We start from the raw sequence: 21877 nt of genomic DNA, 5'->3' as shown, positions 1-21877 counted from the left end.
TCAGGCCAAAATATCTTGCGGCAGAAAAACACATTGGGGTTGATCACAAAAGACCGGTAACATTGCCTCAATTGTGAGTATGGAAGTTGCGCGGTATGGAAGTAGTGTAGCAGGTGCTATGCTATTTCCTAACACGTGGTACACTGTTTACATGCATTGCTAGAGCAATGCTCGTCACGCTATTGCGGCAGTGAGCCTTACTATTGTCTGTACAGGCCAGGAACATTGCCGCACAGTGGTCAATGTTATCTGCCTTTTGTGGATCATCCCCATGGAGAGTGGTTTGTCCCAATGACACATTTTGGACATCCAGCAGCATACTTACTTTCCCGGGTCGGGCACTTGGTTACACACAGCTCTCAGGTACTGGAAGCTGTTGCGGATAGAGTGAATATTGGCCATTCCCATGAACACTACTTCACAATTTGGATAGTACTCTGGAAAAGTAAACGCATGAAAAAAAGCTTAAGAAAAGGAATAGATCAATGCTTGAGCATAGAGAAGAGATGGGTACATAGCGACTCTTCAGCCGTACAGAGAATCACACCACTAGTGCAATCACGCTACAAAGCCTGCATGCAATTAATCAGAGAGGATAATAAACAGATGAAACGGTGACCTCTGTATGTTGGGAAGCACACATCAGTATGCAGATACAGTTTACTGCATAATGTGCTAATCATGTAAAAGTCATTGCAGATACTGTGTGCTTTCCACTATAGGGAGCAACTAATGATAGTGATCAGCAATGATTAATTACACATATTTATAGCGAGATCATGCCCTCCCCCTGCACCCAGCACGGCTTGCCGAGCTCGCTCCTCAGTAGCTAAAAAGCCACATAGGTCCCTTTTCTAGGTATGGAAGCCACGATGGTCCTCTTTGGGAGAGTACATACAGGTACACTTGATTTCACTAGAGTACATTTGTGCTGTTTCTGGTATGCGCAGCAAGGCTAATACCATTCTAAACACAGTGAGGTCTTTGGTGCATAGTAAAGGATTCACAGGCAAAGTGTTTCATATCTTTGAAAATAATACAAAGCCGCCTATAGGAAATAAGGTCATTTATCTGAGATTCAATTCTACCCAACCATTAGTTACATGGTGCAGTAGTGCCTTCTTTTTATGTTGCAGATAATATTACAAATATTTAGCATAGCAACTGCCTACAAACAGGGGCCGTGAAAGTATCCACATCATGTACAGTTATGCAGAAGACTTTCTGAGTCACTGTACATAATGTACATTCTCTAACTGACAACGATTAGCACAATCTGTTAAAGAGGAACTCCAGTGAAAATAATGTAATAAAAAAGTGCTTCATTTTTACAATAAGTATGTATAAATGATTTAGTCACTTTGCCCATTGTAAAATCTTTTAAATTCCTGATTTACATTCTGACATTACATGGTGACATTTTTACTGTTGGCAGGTAATGTAGCTGCTGCATGTTTTTTTGGCAGTTGGAAACAGCTGTAAGCAGCTATTTCCCACAATGCAACAAGGTTCCCAGACAGGAAACTGCCAGAAGTACCTCGGTACTCAGAGCTTCTTGTGGGAGGGGTTTCACCACAATATCAGTCATACAGCGCCCCCTGATGGTGTGTTTGTGAAAAGGAATACATTTCTCATGTAACAGGGGGTATCAGCTACTGATTGGAATAAAGTTCAATTCTTGGTCGGAGTTTCTCTTTAAATCCTTGTGTGATACGACTCTCCAGTGATCCCCAAGGATCCCAGGTCTTTATTAGTTGGCAATAGATTGCAACTCCTTTGTGAGTGGCACGTAGCGTGACCAAGCGTCAGGAGACGCGAAACGGCCGTCGCTCGCCACCTCTGTGCCCACCACCCACCTCCTTCCCACTGACCAGTCGCATAGATGGACACGTAAGCTGGACAAGTTTGTTCATGTATGGTGTTGATCCTTACACACTGATTTGTTGATTTTTGCATATGGACTGCAATGTTGCCACTTTTACTGTCACTGTAATGGAATAAAAGCCTTGGATGGAAGGTGCACGCTGCTGTTCTCTTTCTGAATGAAACTCCTTTGTGAGGGCTGGTGCACACCAAAATCGCAATTGCAATCGCTAACATTCAGCGGTTTTGTAAAGCGATTTTCAAATGAATCAGCGTTTTTGCACATTCATTCATACCCTCATAGCGATTTGAAAAGTGCTCAAAAGCGCTTTTGGTGTGCAACAGCCCTGAGTCATGTTTCAATATAGCTGGTGTTGCTGAAAGGTTATCAAACTCACAATTATGTGACTACGGTCTTATACGGATGCTGCATGCAACGCCAATCCCACAACCACCAGCTCATATATATTGCAGCAACCTGCTCTATGATTGGATGTGGTTTAGCTAAGGCTGGCAATCCCAACCACTTAAAGCACTACAATCATAAAAATACATACACAGAAAATGTACGTTTCTCCCAGAGTAAATGCTCTATAAATTACCCCTTTCCTGTGTTGCTGCCACTTGCGAGAAATCTAAAATCAGAAATCTACATTTTATGTGTACGTATTTTATATTTTACAATCTTTTTTGTCACAGTTGTCCTTTAAAGGGAATCTGAAGTGAAAATAAACTTATGATCTAAAATGAATTGTATGTGTAGTACAGCTAAGAAATAAAACATTAGCAGCCCAGATAGGGAGTCTGACATTGTTTCCAGTACAGGAAGAGTTAAGAAACTTCAGTTGTTATCTATGCAAAAGAGCTTCTGCGAGCTCTGCTACCAAAGTCATGGACAGTATTGTCTTTTGAAGCTCTTATCTCAACTGTCTCTCATTGTTTCTTTTTTGTTTATGGTATATACAACTGAAAATAAAAATAGGAGACTCTTTTTGTGGCTGCTAATGTTCTATTAATTAGCCGTACTACACATAGAATTAATATAATACGTTTTTTTCGCTTCAGTGTCACTTTAACGGCAAACATAATTTTAACTCATCCGCTCTAGGTTACCAAAATCACTTATGCCCTCTGGGGATCCTCGGCGATCGCTGGAGATAGCTAAGCAAATCAGGCCCTGAGCAGAATACATTTGTAGGAAGCTCATTCCAGATACATAATCTGCCAGGCTAGCAGGCGCCTTTCATAAACAGAGCAAGAAACTAGGCAATTGAAATGCTTCGAGGTATTCTAGTCATTCAGCACAGCAAAACCGTTTACCCAGCCATTACCTTCACATTCACAGCCTCCCCCCTTGGCTCTGTTTGCCACAGCAGCAGTATAGGAGCGGGCGTCCAGGATCAGAAGCTTCTGCGGTGGAGTGCTTCCCTCTAAGCCAGGGCAGGCAGTCAGCGAAGAATCTGCAAACAAAGCCAGGAAACACCATGACCATCAGCAAGTGACATATGAATTGAATGAACTATTGTTGAGAATAGTGGTACAGGTTTTACCAAAATCAGTATCTGCATTCTCAGTCCCCTCACTGGAGCCCTTGTTGGTTATGCTGGCAGCAGTGAAGCGTCCTCCTGGGTTGAGTGCGCAGGCTTTTGCAATAGAAGTAACTAGGTGTTCATCATCAGCATTGCGCCAGCCCCACCAGCTGATCTCTGGTTGGCTACATCGAGCTATGACTGCGCCTGTCCTTGTATGTCTGCAACAAGAGGAGACTTTACTTTAGTTTGTAGCTATATGCAGTGTACAGGGTTTCTGAAGAATGGCTGATTCCTGCACAATTAAAGGAAATGTCAGAGAACCTAAAAAAAAAAAAAAAAAAAGGGATCTACTTACCCAGGGCTTCCTCCAACCCCTGGCAGCTGTCCTGTGCCCTCGGTGCAGCTCCAGTGTCTCGGGATCCCCTCCGTTAGAGATGCTGACCTCGCCAGGTAAGCATCTACTGCACCTGCGCAAGCCCCACTGGTGACCGCGCTCACTTGGTATGGATCGTTCTACGTAGGCACAGAAGTACTGTGCCTGCGCAGAATGCCCCATACCACGTGAGCGCGGTCACCAGTGGGGCTTGCGCAGGTGCAGTAGATGCCGACCTGGCGAGGTCGGCCTTTCCAACAGAGGGGATCCCGGGACACCGGAGCTGCGCCGAGGGAACAGGACGGTTGCCAGGGGCTGGAGGAAGCCCTGGGTAAGTAGATCTTTTTTGTAAAATCCTCAGACATTTCCTTTAAAGGACAGATCCGTGCTCGATAGAAACAAAAAAAGATCTATTTACCTGGGGCTTCCTCCAGATGTCCCTCGCCACAGCTCCGCTTCCAGCTGCTGGCCTGGGGTCCCCTCCGGTGTAGATGCCAACGCGCATCTACTGCGCAAGAGCCGTTCTCAGTCATGTGGACGTCATCTGCAGTGTTCTGTGCTGCAGTGTTCTGCGTCTGCACAGTACAATCCAGACGACATCAGCATGACTGACAGCGATGCTCGCACAGGAGCAGTAGAGGCCAGCCTGGCGAGGTCGGCATCGATAGCGGAGGGGAACCGGGTCACCGGCTCGATACAGAGCTGTGGCGAGGGAACAGGACAGCTACCAGGGGCTGGAGGAAGCCCCAGGTAAGAACATTTTTTTTTTTTAATTAGTTCGGACCTTCCCTTTAAAGAGGCACTGTAGTGACATGTAGAAGAATGCAGTAAATTATTCAGGATACCCGTTTTTATATTAATTATCCCGGATTCAGCAACAAACACTTCCTATATCTATATATTGCTGTACATTGTTATGTTGCCCTGCCCTCTCAGTGATGTCACAGCCTAGGCTGTTAACCTCTGTGCAATTCTTCTCCCAGAGCATTCTGGTAGACCGGGTATTTTTTTTCTACTTGCTTCGGATCACTAAGGCCCCGTTTCCACTATCGCGAATCCGCATGCATCTTGCGTATGCGGATTCGCATAGACAATATAAGTGAATGGGCCTGTTTCCACTTATGCGTCTGCGGGAGCGTTTTATTGTGCGGAGAAAATCTGCACGGAACACCCTGCAGAATTCGCCTGCGTGTGGAATGCAGGCGAATCGCACACAATGTATTTAATAGGGAAATCGCATGCTTTTCCCCATGCGTTTTTTGCAGCGAATTCGCATAGGTACCAATGTAAATTCACACAGGCAGTGACATGGTTAAAATCGCATATACCCTTACCTATGCGAATTCGCTGCAAAAAACGCATGCGGAATCGCATCCGCATGCGATTTCATCAGCGGTGGAATCCAGGCGATTCCGCACCGCAACAGTGGAAACAAGCCCTGAGTAAACAAACATTCCGCTGAGATGCACCTGACAGCTGACTAATAATTTCTGGCATGTTCAATCTGCATCCAATCCAGATTTTCAGATCAGAAGTGCACAAAATCCCTTTCTCAATTAGGAGCAGATAAGACATGCTGGAAATTATCAATCAATCCGCTGATCTGACGGGAAAGTTGCATTGTGTGTACCAGGCATTAATCTTGCATGGAACACAGACTGCTGTGCAGTTAGCAAAACAGTATCCTGCACAGGAAGACAGCGTCTGTGTGCAATGTACACATTTTGTATAACTCAAATTATGGCATGTCCCAAACAATATGCATAAAAAAACACAATTCTGAACTAAGCCTTTAACTAAATTCCATTTCTGATAAACCCACCCAAATATGAGTGGATAACAATCGCCTGGCTCACATTTTGTTAAAAAATGAGTCTGGCCCCATTATTGGTCTCACAGCTTTGTCATGGACATCACTATTACCTGTACACAACAACGGGAATCCTCTTCCATGATCTGAATGAAGCCACATTTTCAAGCTCTTTGTCAGTGATCCAGACTGGAACCAGCCACTTTTGAGGGTAACTTGGACAAAGTCTAAACAAAAAACAAAAACAAAAAAAAAGTTACCGTTAAACCCAATTAACCCAAAAAAGATGAAAAACACAGTGGGACTATTGTTGACTGCCCTGAATCGCTTTCCACTCCCTGCTGTCATTTTACATAGACAGTGGAGTAATTGGTTGGGCAGTTGGGGGGTTGGCTGGGGTTAAGTATCTAATTTCTTATAGTCGCTTCAGAATTGCTTTAAAGATCCAGCATGCCTGATCCTTAAAGACAAACTTCAGCCTAAACATACTGTCATTAAGTTACATTAGTTATGTTAATTAAAATAGATAGATAATATAATCTCTCACACACCCTGTTTTAAAAGAACAGGCAAATGTTTGATTTCATGAGGGCAGCCATCTTCTTGGTTGAAAGGAGGTAACAGGGAGCATGAGACAGTTCCAACTGTCCTGTGTGCTGATCACCCCTCCCAGTTGCTAGGCAACGTGAACAACCACATAGGAAATCCCATCATACTTTGCACAGCATCAGGGAAAAAAAGCCTGGGCAGTTTTCTTTAATGGGTGGAGCTTAACTAAAAATGCAGCTAAAAATGATGCTTTGGTAAGAAAAACAAAGTTCTGATGCTGTGAAACTGTTAAAGAAACACCAAACCTTTTCAGTTTTGCTGAGTAGATTTTTAGTCCGGAGGTTCACTTTAAGCAACCCTAACAAACCTTGGGAAACCCCTATACAGGCCGGTATCAGCCAGTATCTTTGTATAGCTCCCTTTAAGGTTATTGCTTTTGTAAAAAACAAACAAAAACACAAAAAAAGCGGTCAGATTTCTACTACCTACTGTAAGTGGACAGCAACATTGGAGACAAGTCATTTATAGCACATAAGGTTGGTGTTCTGCTTTTTAGAGAAAGCAAAATAAAACAAGTACAGCAAAAAAGGACCGCGTCCATCTCATGCATAAATATAAAGAGCCTTCGTACATAAATCTGAATTGTAGGCGGGGAAATCCAAGGCGCATATCTCCAGGCAAAATACTAAGGCCAGCAGAACATAAAGCGTCCAGAAATCAATTTGTCTTGAAAGTGCAGAAGCTACTGGCTTCATCTGATAAAGCACAGAGAACCTAGGAAATCAGTGCAAGGTAAATCTCTTTTTGCGCATTATTCAGCCACTGATACGCTAATCACAAGTGAAGGATTACTACTGCTCATGTTTGCCCTGTGGGTGAAAGGGAAGGGAGTTCTCTATGAACCAGTAAGAAGCTCAGACATTAGGTAACCTTTGTGTGTACAGAGCAGAAGCAGAGCTTTTCCTAAATAAGAGCAGCACAAGAACGTCAATGTTTCACTCCACATAAAACAGGCTTTATTTTGTGAATTATATTACTCACATGTCTATCACTGAGATATGTGGTGTCAGTAGCTTGTCACTGTACTCCTTAAGGATCACATTATTCAACCTGTATCATTGCTTTGTAGCAGCTTGGGAACCATTCATGCTAAATACTAATCAGGATGAAGCACACTTTCACCTAACTAATACTCCGTGTACAGAAAATAAATATGAAATGTAAATGAGGGCTAAGCTGGGAAAGATTACTCACACCTACACCAATCCAGTAAACATATGTCACAGCTGCAACACATTTCCTATCTATTTACAAGAGCACAGCAATGCCTGAAAGCAGGACTTTCTGTAACGAGAAGGATATGGAGGCTGCCATATTTATTTCCTTTTAAGTAATACCAGTTGCCTGGCTGTCCTGCTGATACTCTGCCTCTAATACTTTTAGCCATGTACCCAGAGAAAGCATGCAGAAGATCAGGAGTTTGTAAAAATATTGTCAGATCTGACCAGATTAGCTGCATACTTGTTTCAGGTGTTATTCAGACACTACTGCTGCCAAACAGATCAGCGGGCTGTCAGGTAACTGGTATTGTTTAAAAGGAAATAAATATGACAGCCTTCTTATTCTTCTCACTTCAGTTGTCCTTTAACGCATTACAAAATGTGTTACAAATCTCCTGCTATCTTGCTCCCTGCAAATTCTGAAAATGACAAGAACCTTATCTGACAAACCTTTTCTGTTTCTAAAGCCTTGTACACACGCTAGATAACTGTTGTTTGAAACATCCAATAAACAACAGATTTCACTGTTTTAATAACATTCATAAAAAATGTAGTTCAACAACAACGAGTGACCGATGTTGAGTATTCTGACCGATCCAACTGGCAGATCAATTCATGCAATTGTTGGGCAGATATTGCGCATTTGGCCGGGTGTGTACAAGTCGTTCAAACGACGTTGTTCCAGAGCATGCAGTCTCTGCTTGCTGATCCCCAGCAGGGGACATGCCTCGCAGAGCACAGATGTCCAACTGCAGTATGCGAGGCCCATATTCAAACCAGTGTTTAGCATGGACTGACAAAAGTATACCTGTTCTACTTGATGAAGCACGCCCTTCCTGATTCTATCCTATTAATTAATTTGCGCTGTGCCAAAAATGTGCGAGACCTTGGCCCTTGAGTGAGATCTCTGCTTTAGAGTAACGCCTGCTACACAAGTGCTCTAACAACGTTTGCATTACCTAGGTGCACTACCTTGTCAGCTTAAGTGATAATAAAAACGATGTGCGTTTCCTGCGCATGGCAACTTTACCGGTGTTTACTGTAACATCTAATCTGTTAAGGTGCCTTTGACACTTGTCCCACCTCGGGGATCGGGGCCCGATCCCCTTAGATGACATCGCTGAGCCGGCCAGTACAGACACATGTCAGCTCTGTAGCAGATGATGCGTTCTGTTGCTATGCAGGGGGGCGGAGTGTCGTGTGCATGAGGTGAGCGGAAAGAGCTGGCAGATCACTTGCGGGCTGCCGTACACATGCTTGATTATTGGCTGAGACAGTTGTTAATGGCCCCTCAGCCGACTTTAGTCACACGGGTGTACAAGCCTTTAGAAAGGTTGAATAATGTAAGGTGGCCTTAAAGAGGAACTCCAGTGAAAATAATGTAATAAAAAAAAAGTGCTTCATTTTACAATAATTATGTAGATATTATATAGTCAGTGTTTGCCCATTGTAAAATCTTTTAAATCCCTGATTTACATTCTGACATTTATTACATGGTGACATTTTTACTGTGGGCAGGTGATGTAGCTGCTGCATGTTTTTTTGGCAGTTGGAAACAGCTGTAAACAGCTATTTCCCACAATGCAGCAAGGTTCCCAGACAGGAAACTGCCAGGAGTACCTACGCAAGAGTTTCTTGTGGGAGGGGTTTCACCACAATATCAGTCATACAGCGCCCCCTGATGGTCTGTTTGTGAAAAGGAATAGATTGCTCATGTAAAAGGGGGTATCAGCTACTGATTGGGATAAAGTTCAATTCTTGGTCGGAGTTTCTCTTTAACCTCTTGAGGACTGCAGTGCTAAACCCCCCTAGTGACCAGGCCATTTTTAGTAAAATAGGCCACTGCAGCTTTTAGGCCAAGCTACAGGGCCGCACAACACAGCACACAAGTAATCCCCCCCCCCCTTTTCTCCCCACCAACAGAGCTCTCTTTTGGTAGGGTCTGAACGCTCCCCCATGTTTATTTTTGTTTGCACAAATATTTGTTTTTGTTTTTTTTTAAATAAAAATTAGTGTTAGTTTAAATGTTCTCCCTCCCTCCAGCCGGCCAATCATGGCGATCGGCTGTCATAGGCTTCTGCCTATTAGAGCCGACCGCTCTCCTGTCTCCAGTACAGCGCCGCTGCTGATCGCAGCGCTGTACATGTAAATAGACGGCGATCATGCCGTCTAACAGTCTCCCAAGCGGCTATTGCTGCTCGGAGACTGAAGGCAGGAGCCGTGCGAGCGATCTCCTGCATTAGCTGGCCCCAGGACTTTACGCCGATCGGCGTTAAGCGGTCCTGGGGCTGCCGCCGTGGCCACGCCCATCGGCGTGGCGAGGTCGGCAGGAGGTTAAAGGACCACCATCACAAAATGTATAAAAAATAAATCTAAACAAGATTTACCTTATACTGAAGAGAGTGCTAGTAGAAGGGATAGTGAAGTGTTAAGAATTAGTAAAAAAAATAAAAAAAAATTTAAAATCACACTGCTCTATTCATGGCCATGTGAATGTGAGGGAGCTTACCGACGGGTTATGGGAAAATGTACTGCGGGCTGCTAGCGGTCCAAAGGCATTTCATCTAGTAGTAAAACTCCTGTTTTTAGCCAGGCAGATACACACAGACCGCAGTTCAGCCTCTGTCCGTAAGCTCCCCTCACATTCACGCGGTTATGAATGTGGAAAGAGCAGTGTGATTTATTTTTTAACTATCTTAACCCTTCACTATCCCTTCTACTAGCATTCTGTTCAGTATAAATCTTTTTAGTTTAATTTTTTTATACATTTCACAATAGTGGTCCTATTAATGGTTTCCTCTTAGAATCTCTGAGATAAAAATGTTTACACTTCAAAGGTAACAGAAGAGAAGGGTTAACTTCTGCTTTCAGTGACTAAACAAGCAGGAAGTGGGAATATCTGAGGAATGGGAATTCAGAGACAAAAAAACCCCAAAATGTTTGCAGCTAATCATGTGCCAAAAACGCACAAAATAGAACAATAATCCCAATGCCAGAGCAGAACACACAAAATACAAGCAATGTTCAGAAACACATTACATGGCATACAGTCATTTCTGTATCCTACAGAATTATGCATGTCAGAACGCTGTACTGTGTATTTTGTATGGTGTTGTAATGTCTGTACAAGTCAAATTTCTCACTTGTAGTTGTTGTTGATTTCAGACACTCTCCAGGCATTCTGCATATCAAAGCCCATGCGTTGCAACTCCACCTGGAAGCGATCCTTCACGTGGTCTCCTGAAACAATGCCAAGCACACAGATAGTTGCAGTACATCACTCATAGGCAAACTTTCACAGTTAAATCACAATTTTCAGTGCCAATCAATTCCCAAGACTAAAGAAAAATATTAGTAATTACATCAACGAATGGTTAGTACTCTCACCCTGCAGTCACAGGCTTGAATCTCGGCCAGGATACTACCTCCCCCCCGATTGTGTGGGTTTTCTACCACACCCTAAAAACATTTCAGTAAGCTAAACAGCTAGGACTATGACAGGGTAGTCAGGTTGGGAGATAGGATTGACTGATTGACCGCCATGACTGAATACTTAAAAAATGTAATGTAATGTCTTGCATGTTTTTTCCCCAATGCAGAGCACCACTCTCTCCACCAGCACCGGTTGTATCCCCTATTGGTTATTCATGCAGGCTTTTCATTTGCATATATACTGTATAGAGCTGTGCAATATGCTTGTGCATTACAGTGCCAATAATATTTAAAAGGAGCACATTTACTAAAATGACTGCACAATAACGAGTGCAAGCCTGATGCCAAGTGAAGCAAATCTACTGAAGTTGTGATTTTTCCCCTCCTAAGAAACACCTAATTAGTTATCGGTGCAAGTTAGGCAGCAGTCCCATTGAGTAGAAACCAAGGTAACGTGTGCACAGGCGAATTTACCATGCTTTTGTGAATATAAGGGCCCATGTGACTTCAGGTACCCTTTAACGCCCTTTTACACTCCGTGCGTTCGATTCCATTTGCCAAAATGGGCCTCAACGCAACACATTAAGTGTAAAAGGGACCTAAAGGTGGGGTTTCCAATGATGTGTACTCAATGCTACTTCTTACTTCTGTATAAAGTAACAGTGTTATACCCTCTTGACATAAATATTTAAAAAGTTCAGTCCCTAAGGTAACTATTTATGTATTTTTTTTAATTGTAAATTTTTTAATTTTTTTTTTAATTACAAAAAAAAAAAAAAAATTGGGGAGTGTGGGAGGTAATGAGTTAATTTTATGTGTAAAAGTCATTTATTTGTATGTGAAAAATGTGTAGGGTGTAGTTTACTATTTGGCCACAAGATGGCCACAGTAACTTTTTGTTTTAATGCGACCTCCAAGCTTCCTTCCGGAAGCTTGGAGGAAGAATAAGGAGGCTGGACACGTGAGTTTTTTTCTCACAATGATCGCGCTGCCCATAGGAGAGCAGCGGATCATTGCGGGGCTTAGATCAACGAACGGGAATGGATTTTCCCGTTCATTGATCTCTGGGCGAGCGGGCGGCGGCGTGTTTACTAGCGGCGGGTGGCGTGTTTACGAGCGGGAGCGCGGGCAGCGTCGAGAACGCGGAAAGTACGTATTTCTCCGTCCCTGGTTGTTAAAGGATGGAAAAAGGGGCGGAGAAATACGTACGCGCGGGGGTAAAGTGGTTAATATTGTTACAATTTTGTAAAGTTTGTAAATTTGTTTGTTACAAATGTTCTCCATAGTGCCCCTTTAACATTGCATTAATAAAATCTGGATGAATCATGGCTTTAATATACTCTGAGCACAATCTGATACTTCAGATGTTAAGGTATTTAAAAGGTTTTTAAAGAAAGTCTGAAGCCTCCTAAAATGCCACTTTTTTTAGGCAGTCTTCTTAAGCATTAATGGCTTAGCTGAAACGCTGATATCCCGCGGCAAAACGAGGCTTTAATCACCCCGAAATCCCCGGGGCAAATTGCAGGGCTTTTTCCTGTTGGAGGCAGAGCTTTGAGCTACAGCTCTGCCTCCATTTGCGTCAATCTCCCAGGGATCTCCACCTCCTCCCACCCCTCTCAGAGGACTGAGAGGAGGCAAGGATCCGCAGGAGATTGACGCGAATGGAGGCAGAGCTGCAGCTCAAAGCTCTGCCTCCCAGAGCTTGGGGGTGATTAAAGCCTCATTTTGCTGCGGGATGGCAGCGTTTCAGCCAAGCCATTAATGCTTAAGAAGACTGCTTAAAAAAACAAAAAAAGGAGGTAATTTAGGCGGCTTCAGAGTCAAATGACTTATACCATACACAGGGTTTCAGATGCTAAGGTCTTTAAAAAGTCTTTAAGGTCTTTCAAATGACTTATACCATACACAGTGATCAGCCCGCTGTCCATGTGTGCAGAAAACAGCTTCACGGACACAAAGCAAAGTAGAAAAGAAAGTGTTTGAGGAAAACAAAGGAATGAAGTGTAAATATTTTCAAGCTAAACTGTAGCTGTATAAGCAAATATACATGATGTAAATACTTAAATAAATAAAATTATATGCTAGTACTGTATTATGTAGAGGGCTAAAGCAGCAGTCAAAGAATGCTGCAGTATGGATCACAGCCTTATTCAAGATATTTTCAGCAGACCACTGTTTAAGTACACAATAATGTGAGCAAAGCTTCACCTTGCATCTCCTTTTGTAAATGCCTTTTCCTGTAGAGTCACCATGATCAACACAGGTGCCATCTTTACATCTAACTGTAAATGGTTACTTTACAGTTAGATGTAAACTATATGTTCACGTGGTAATGAGGGGTGGGTTTCTGGAAAGGCCACAAGCGCCCAGGCCCTGGGCGGCTGCAACATGAAAGAGGGGTTGCTACATTTAAAAGAGGAGGCTGAAAATGCAGAGCAACACATTAAACCAGGAAACTGATCCCATGGGAGCTGTTCATGAAAGAAAGGGGTTGCTGTACATTTTGGAAGAGGGGCTGCACATGGAATGGGAAGGCCTTGGTGGTAAAATGATCAGATGGAATATTGTTTACCTGGACGACACAGGTGAACGTGATTCTCTTCTTCATCAGAGCAGACTCCCTGGCACCACGCATGATAGGCAAACGCAAACAGGTCTTCTTGCTTGGTGGGGCGTGCAGTCGCTCTGCTCAGGCGCTTTAACCACTCTTGACATTGCTTGAATGTTGAAAAGTGGCATCTGCACAAAAAAGCAAATCCCATCATTAGCCATGAGGCTCTGGTAGATGTACAGTATTTCCATCCTTAATAGGAATTACCTGAATAACCTTTTTACTGTAGCTGTTAATAATAGAGTTCTCAATCTGGAGTAATGATGCTCTATCTTCCATTCATCATTTCATCTCCTGCTCTAGACTCAGAATGTTCCCAGATTGACGTTCGGCTATAATGTTCCACAGCATGAACTCTTCCACTATTTATAGATCTCTCATTTCATTTCCTCTGAACCTGGGGGCCCTAACAGCTCAGTGTGGTTTGAAACCAAGTACAAAGATGACCCATATGTTCAAGGTAGAACAGCCTTTATATATAATCAGTTTAATTTGCCAACGGAGGATGTCAAGCATGGATTCCCTCTTTCTTTGGAGTGAGATCTGACAATCTCTACGCACATTCCTAATATATTTGAAAATGTTGAAGTCTCAAGGCATTATCAAATAAAAGAGTGGTTACATAAGCTTATGGTGTAGGACAAGCTACAAAACACGAGACATTTGCAAAGTCTTCCTCTTTAGATTTTAAAGATAGTCAGCACGAAAGTTCCTTCATAGCCGACAGGTAGAGGAATGAATATGGCAGTTAGAAGACAGTCTGCCCAATGGCGATGCCATTCATGGTTTATCCAACATGGTTTATTTTGCGCACTTTAGCTGGTCAATAAGCCATGACATAACTTAGTACAAATCAATATGAAAAAAAACCCAAAACGATTCTTAGTAGAGAGGTTATGTTCCTTCAATAGGCTGCTTGCTAGATCGGTCTGTTCTCTCCTTTCCAGGCCATGAGTTTTACACTGCTTGAATCAAATGTAATTCCAAGAACAAGCAAACCCCCCAAACACATCAAGATAGCAGAAAGTGATGTCACTTTGCCCACTTTTACAAGAAGTAGAATGTTGTACCGCGTTAGCCATCAGTAAAAGCAGGATGTTTTGAATCAATGGCATCATCCTGATTCAAAACCTCTCACTCTTCTACAAAAAAAAAAAAAAAAAAACACAGCAGGATTTCCTCAAATAATTTCTGAATGGCAATCAGAGAGAACAGTCCTATTTGACTGTCAAACCATTTATGCTGTTGCATATGCCACTCCAGAATATTCAATAGAGAAGTAGTTACAATAATTTTCAATAATTGGAATTCCTCTTTATAAGCAAACACGTAATGGAGGGAGGGGGGCTAGAGTTCGATACTCACCTCAGTTGCTGGAAGTCTCTGGATGGTCCAGAGGCATCCCGGATCCTTTCTGAGCACACCGTTCCAGCACAGGGTCCCTCTTCATCTTCAAGCCACATTTCAGGCTGAATGGGCATGCATGAGTAAGGTCTGCACATGCCCGGTAAGATGAAGCCGATCGTGCTTGGATTTTTCCCCCATGCAAAAGTTCTTCCTTTCATTGATCGTGCATGGACCTTACTTATTCAAGCCTAGTATATATGCACTCTTCCAGGGCCGGGAGAACGACTAGAAAATACCTAATACCAAGCTTTTGTCAAATAGGTTTAGAGGGATTTTGCGTTGGAACAGTGGGTGGCAGGAGTATTCAGGAAGCCTGTGCACCATCCAGAGGCTCCCACTAGTGATGTGCACTAGGAGTAGCTAGGAGTATGTAACTACTCTTAATCAAAATTTAAATAAGATAGTGCTTCCCTGCAGCAGGGGGGGAGGATTACCTTACCCATGCCACCGCCTTAGCTGATGCGCTCCACTCATGTTCCACGTCACTCCTATGCTTCCTTCTTCCGGGTTGATGGAGGAAGCATAGAAGTGACATAGAACGTGACGTGAAATGCCACCTTAACCGAAGCGCTGCAATCACATTCCACGACATGGTCCACGTCACTCCTATGCTTCTATCTTCCGGTATGAAGGAGGAAACACAGGAGTAACGTGGAACGCGACATGGAATGTGAGTGGAGTGTATCGGCTAAGGCGGCAGCATGGGTAAGTTTACCTCCCTCTGCTGCGGGCAGCGATGTCTAATTTCAATTTTGGTTACGAGTGGCTACGTACTCATAGTGCATATCACTACCTCCCACTACTGAACTTTTGTCCTCACTTCCGGTTCATTGTAGCAGCTGCATAAGACTTCTGAGAACATGAAATATGCACGTAAAGCGCAATTACCTTCAAATTAGGTAAAACTACTGTAGAGGAGACTCAAAAGCAGAAAGAATTCCTAACCAGAGGCGAAAACATTACTTGTACCTGAACTGTGCTTCACGCTTCAATAGTAATGTGCAAACTGAGCCATCAAATTAAACTAACTACCAGAGCAAGGAATGGAAATGTTCTTATCCTCTAGTGCCTAGGTTCTCAACGTGTGGTACGCATACCCCAGGGGGTATTTCTGATGGTTCCAGGGGGTACTCGGGCTTGATATATTTAACCAAGAATAACAAATTTTTAGAGTTTTAGAAAATGATAAATCATATTTAAACAACAACAAATTCGTATTTTAGCTAATTAACAGCAATAGTAAATGCTTGGAAATTGTTTAGAACAAATTATGTCCTACGATGAAATATATATTTGTCAAGGGGTATTTGTGATAATGTTTATTATGCCAGGGGGTACTTGGTGAGTACAAGGATTTAAAAGGGGTACATACCAATAAAATGTTGAGAAATACTGCTCCAGTGGATAAATAAACCAAAATGAGGATACAATCACTATGGAAGCTGTCTATAAACTGGAAAAAGTTTTGCTAAACACTTTGGTGGGTGCCACATGTAAGAAAACAGACCAATGGAGCATTGTTAGGGTAACCATGGCGTACCTTACAACTTTGGAGTCCTTACAAATAATCTGCAGCTGGAACATGTCACGGCTCTCCACAGCCTCAATCATCCTTAAAGGCACCTGGAAAGACATCAAGATTTCATAAGTTGGCCATTTTCATTTCACAGTGAATGGGAACTTGCCTGCAATGAGATCATCCTCATATTTTAATGAATACAGTATATTCAAAGACCGATAAGAACGCATTCAGGCCGTACCACAAGTCATCGTTCCCCCCCCCCCCCTCCCGATACACTTGCAAGGATTGCTGAAGTTCCACCAAACAAGTCACAGTGGAGCTTTGGGCTGGATCTCTAGTCGTCTTATGGATGAGGGCTGCCGTGCCATCATAGAAGCTTAAGGCTGGTACACGTCATACTGAAGCCAACGACGGGTCCGTCGGCACCTCGGTTCTGAGCAATCCGTCTGGCGGATCGCTCGGAAACAGCCTTATCAGTCCTTCGACAGACTGTACACAGCTGTACAGTCTGCTGAAAACCTGCCCAGCGGGAGGTGCCGACGGACCCGTCGTTGGCTTCAGTATAACGTGTGTACGAGCCTTTAACCTCATGCTTTCACTACTGGGAGGGGGCATGATGCTCATCCCACTCACCTTCATCCCCTTGCTGCTGACTGGAGGGGGCATGAATGTTACAGCTACAGAAAACACCCCTCCCCTGGCCTACTTCTTGACAAGGACTGTGGCTACAGCATGAGGATTTCTGTGTTGTAGCATGGAGGGTTTGAGACAGTACATTGAGACCGGATATAAACTGTAGTATTTGGATACCTGCCTTGGTAGAGGGGGTCAAATAATCCCTGCAGGTGGGTATGACAGGAGCTTTGTGAGGTACATTACTAGGTTAGTTAGGGCAGGCAGGGATATTGGATAGGTTTTGAAAAGTGGAATTGGGCTTCAAAAAATATTGATACAAAAAACACATAACCTGGGCCCATATGCGATTCACTTTTTCTCCTGAGTTTTCTCCTAGGAGATAATTTTTCAACTTCTTTTGTAAGTTCTTTTCAGCACTGTGCAATTTAAAAGTACCAAAAAGTAGGTGAAAAAGTACTATCAAAAGGTTACATATGGGCCCTGGTCTAGTGTGCATATTTTTACAAAACTGTAGGAAGTGCCGCGTCTGGATCACCGATATTATATCAGCATATGTGGCCACAAATAGCACTTCAGAAGAGGAACTATGGAACCCTAGCTCATCAATCAGATGCTGTATTTAGGCACCATTTTATCTGTGTTTGGTGATTTCTCAAGCTTTAATAATTTTATAAAATTCTTCTGAATGTTGATTGCGTTTCCCACCATAAATGTAACAAACCTACCACAAGTTGCTGAATGCAACGGAATACATTACATTTACAATGGAAAGAAGGACCCTCTAAGATCCATCTCCGGACAGATTAAAAAAAATCCAAATATACTGTCTATTGAGTAGTTTAGTAATCCGAGTGCTCAAATCAGTGAGATCAGGCTCATCTGTCTAGAAATTTCAATCACAAAATCAACTTCAACTATGTGTAGGGAGTCAAACTCAGGCTCTGTAGGTGTGTATGCTGTCCAGATTGCATCATCATTTAATTCAGGGAAAAGGCACAGACTGAATCCCCTGGAAAAAAGATTCAGGGACATACTCTGGTGTAGGAGGAAGCCAGTATTTAGGTCCCTGACCAGGTATTTGCAAGCAACCCTTCAATGATACAGGTATGGAGGCTACCATATCTATTTCAATTTTAAACAATGCAAATAATCTGGCTGTTCTGCTGATGCTATAACCAATTCAGTCTATCTGGAAGACTTTAGTCATCCAGATAGACCCTGCTCAAGTCTAACTGGATGCGTATATGCGTCCACTGCTATTGAGGCGGGCGCACACGCATGCACCTGCCGCTCGATCCCAGCAGCGTTTACGCGGCGGCAATTGAAGTGGGCAAGTGTTCCGAGTCAATCGCAGTGCTTGGAATGAATGGACATGACTCCTCTGATCAGAGGCCATGTCCATTTATAATAACGAAAGTAAAAAAAAGTAGAAAAAATAGTTTTGAACACTCCTTGGCAACCCAGAATAGTGTTCATGTCGCCATCTAGTGGCAAAAAAAAAGTAATACAGCTACCATACATTTTAATAAAAAAATTAATAAAATGCATCCCTTCCAATCCTTCCTCACCAAACTGCTCCCAAAGGTCATTTGTCACAATCTCTGATCGTGTGACACTGGAGACTGAATTAGTGTGCCTCAGTCTTCTAACATCCAGCCAATGGGAGAAGCTTAGGGTGGACAAGGCAAGTACAATTTACAGCTCAGTCCTGAATCTTACTTACTCCATAAATACTGTATTTGGACAAAGTCTGCAGTGCCCTTCAACATCCACACTCCTTGACTCCCTCAGCTGTACAGTTTTGGTCCTCTGAACTGAGTTGCAGAACTGACTTGAGCTACATATGGTTGGCAATTTATAATACTGGGGGTAAAACAAATAAATAATCATAGGATTATTTTTCATTTAGCTATTGCCATGGATGGAAAAACAAGAACAAGAAAAAAAGAACCTCGTCTTGAGAGAAATTTAATAATTATTTCCAGCATTATACTCAGCACTAAATTAAATCCAATTATGAGAAAAGTAACCATACATTTTAGACGCCTGCCATGCTACTCCTGCAATTTCAACAAGCCTGGATGATCAATGAGATGGGCTGTTTTTAGGTATGGATATAGCACACTGGAAGATATACGGCAGCCAGATGTTCTTTGTTATCACTGTCAGAGGATAGGGGAGCTTGCTGCTATTACATGAACAAGATTTAAAGGACAACTGTAGTGAGAGGTATGTGGAGGCTGCCATATGTATTTCATTTTAAACAATACCCTTTGCCTGGTAGCCCTGCTGATCTATTTGGCTGCAGAAGTGTCTGAATGACACCAGAAACATGCATGCAACTACTCTTGTCAGGTTTGACAATAGTGTCAGAAACACCTGATCTGCTGCATGCTTGTTCAGGGTCTATAGCTGAAAGTATTAGAGGCAGAGGATCAGCAGGACAGCCAGTCAACTGGTATTGCTTAAAGGAAATAAATATGGTAGCCTCCATGTCACTCTCACTACAGTTGTCTTTTTAAGGCCCGTACACATGCAAGGTCAATGTTGCCCGGCAGGGATTGGTACCTGATCCCTCAGGCAACATGGCAATTGCATAACTCGATTGTTGGCTTAGTGATCGAAAGGGGTCAGGGGCTGCTGTACACGCGCTGGATAAGGGATTCTCAGCAGAGGCGGGCGTTATCAGCAGCTTCCGCCAACTTTTATCTGGCATGTGTGCAGAGCTTAAGCTGTAGCTTATGCTCCCAATCATCTGTGTACAAAGCTGCTAACAAGCAATTAATCAGGACTCTATGTTCTGATAGGGCATGGCTGTTTATCATGATTACCGGTATGTATTTATTCAACGCTAACTTCTTCCATGCCCCATCACAGAGTAGATAGTAATATCAACAACTGCCGCTCACTAGCTACAAGTCCTATAGCCATGGCCTAATGTACCTATTCCAGTCTATGGTCAATATTAGGAGGAACTAATTAAGTAATTGGTGTATTTTAGGATGTGGAGTGGAACTGTACTGCCTCTAGGATATCCATGAAAATACGGAGAGAATATAAAACCTCCATACAGATAGTGTCCTGCCTGAGAAATGAACCTGGGACATGTTCTGCAAGGCAAAGGTGCTATCCACACCTTGCCACCTAACCATCTGACGGATTGCTTTATTGCCATCTTACAGCACTAGTAAATTAAGGACATAGCATCCAAATAAGAAAGCAATTTGGTGGTTTTAATTAAACTGAAATGAGTTGGCTGCTACGGGCACTTTCATTTGCCCACAGTGAAGGCTGTACTCACTGCATCACTGGAGATGCCCCACAGTATCCAGATACTCACATTGATGACAGAGTCTTTGAACTTGATGTGCAATCTGTAATTGGAGATGGCTATGACAGCATCATTCGCACTCCCTAAATACTCCACACTCTCTCCTGGCAGCACTTGAAAGGGTACCTGGAAAAGATAAACAGAGAAGAAATAGATTATCTCATCCGGGAACATAATTACATCCAAGAGAAAATAATTTAAGTTGATGAATAATGCACTACCACTTCTGCACAGTTTATCTTTCATTTAAGGAGGCCTCATCTCGCTGTGCGCTCATCTGCATAAACCATATAACGTCCCTGCTGCCTTCACTCTGTGACAGGTGCTGATCTATTATCGCAGCATACAACACAGCCCATCTATAAATGGGAAGGTCATGAAGAGGAATTGCTAGATATACAAGCTATTGTTGATTTAAGGTTCTTATTTTAAATGATAACCAGTGCAGTTGAACTATATCAATAAAATTAAGGTTAGAATTTAAAAGAAATTCTTGATGTTAGTTTATTGTGGCAGCTTTATTTAGCATTTTGATGAAGCAAAGGAAGCAAGTTATCCCTTGTAGGCGTTTCAGCCCACTTTACACTACAGCACTCCTCATGACACCAGATAACGCATGACAGATACCAGAAACGAGGGATATCTGACAGTGCTGCAGTATATGGTAACATTCTGGCAGTAACCATACGGTGTATAAAAAAAGGAGGGAAATGATAAAGTATAGTAGCTGTGGGCTGCAATGTTGGAAACGGCTATAAAGAAATGTCAAAATTCAGAATTTCTGTGCTCCCAGGTGCATTTTTTTATTTGTTTTGCTAGGTTAATGTATGTTGGTTGAATATTGCACGTTTATAAAACAGCCCCTAAGTATCAGGCCAATGGAGTAGCTTACTCATGTCTATATGCATTTGGTCCCCAGACGTTACTGTCATTTAACTTAATGTACACCTGAAGAAGGAGGGATATGGAGGCTGCCATATGCATTTCCTTTTTCCTTTTTAACAATACAAATTGCCTAGCTTTCTTGCTGATGCTTTTCTTCGAATACACTTAAAGAGAAACTCCGGCCAAGAACTGAACTTTATCCCAATCAGTAGCTGATATCCCCTTTTACATGAGAAACCTATTCCATTTCACAAATAGACCATCAGGGGGCGCTGTATAGCTGATATTGTGGTGAAACCCCTCCCACAAGAGTACTTACTCCTGGCAGTTTCCTGTCTGTGAACCTTGCTGCATTGTGGGAAATAGCTATTTACAGCTGTTTCCAACTTCTAAAAAAAAGCAAGCAGCAGCTACATCACCTGCCAACAATAAAAATGTCACCATGTAATAAATGTCAGAATGTAAATCAGGGATTTAAAAGATTTTACAATGGGCAAACACTGACTAAATCCTTTATACATAATTATTGTAAAATGAAGCACTTTTTTTTATTACATTATTTTCACTGGAGTTCCTCCTTAAGCCTGGTACACACTTTCGATTAGGATTGGCCAATCACTGAGCAATTTTACAACCTCTATGTCAT

At 42.7% G+C, this 21877-nt stretch overlaps 1 protein-coding gene across 4 annotated transcripts in view; it reads right to left on the bottom strand.

Moving 5' to 3' along the window:
• MTMR4 (myotubularin related protein 4) overlaps positions 1–21877 on the bottom strand; it is a 137512-nt gene that overhangs the window by 30229 nt on the left and 85406 nt on the right. For all 4 annotated transcript variants that reach the window (XM_068270042.1, XM_068270041.1, XM_068270040.1 and 1 more), the window contains 8 exons: positions 20356–20472; positions 16398–16480; positions 13412–13578; positions 10551–10647; positions 5692–5805; positions 3414–3613; positions 3195–3323; positions 326–437 (listed from right to left, as the gene is read on the bottom strand). In XM_068270042.1, the coding sequence (XP_068126143.1) occupies positions 326–437; positions 3195–3323; positions 3414–3613; positions 5692–5805; positions 10551–10647; positions 13412–13578; positions 16398–16480; positions 20356–20472 (1019 nt within the window). The remainder of the gene's footprint in view (positions 1–325; positions 438–3194; positions 3324–3413; positions 3614–5691; positions 5806–10550; positions 10648–13411; positions 13579–16397; positions 16481–20355; positions 20473–21877) is intronic.

Source organism: Hyperolius riggenbachi, chromosome 2 (genome assembly GCF_040937935.1).
Source record: "Hyperolius riggenbachi isolate aHypRig1 chromosome 2, aHypRig1.pri, whole genome shotgun sequence".
Lineage (NCBI taxonomy): Eukaryota > Metazoa > Chordata > Amphibia > Anura > Hyperoliidae > Hyperolius > Hyperolius riggenbachi.
Note: the sequence above shows the minus strand (reverse complement) of the source record. Positions and strands in the feature narration are given on the sequence as shown.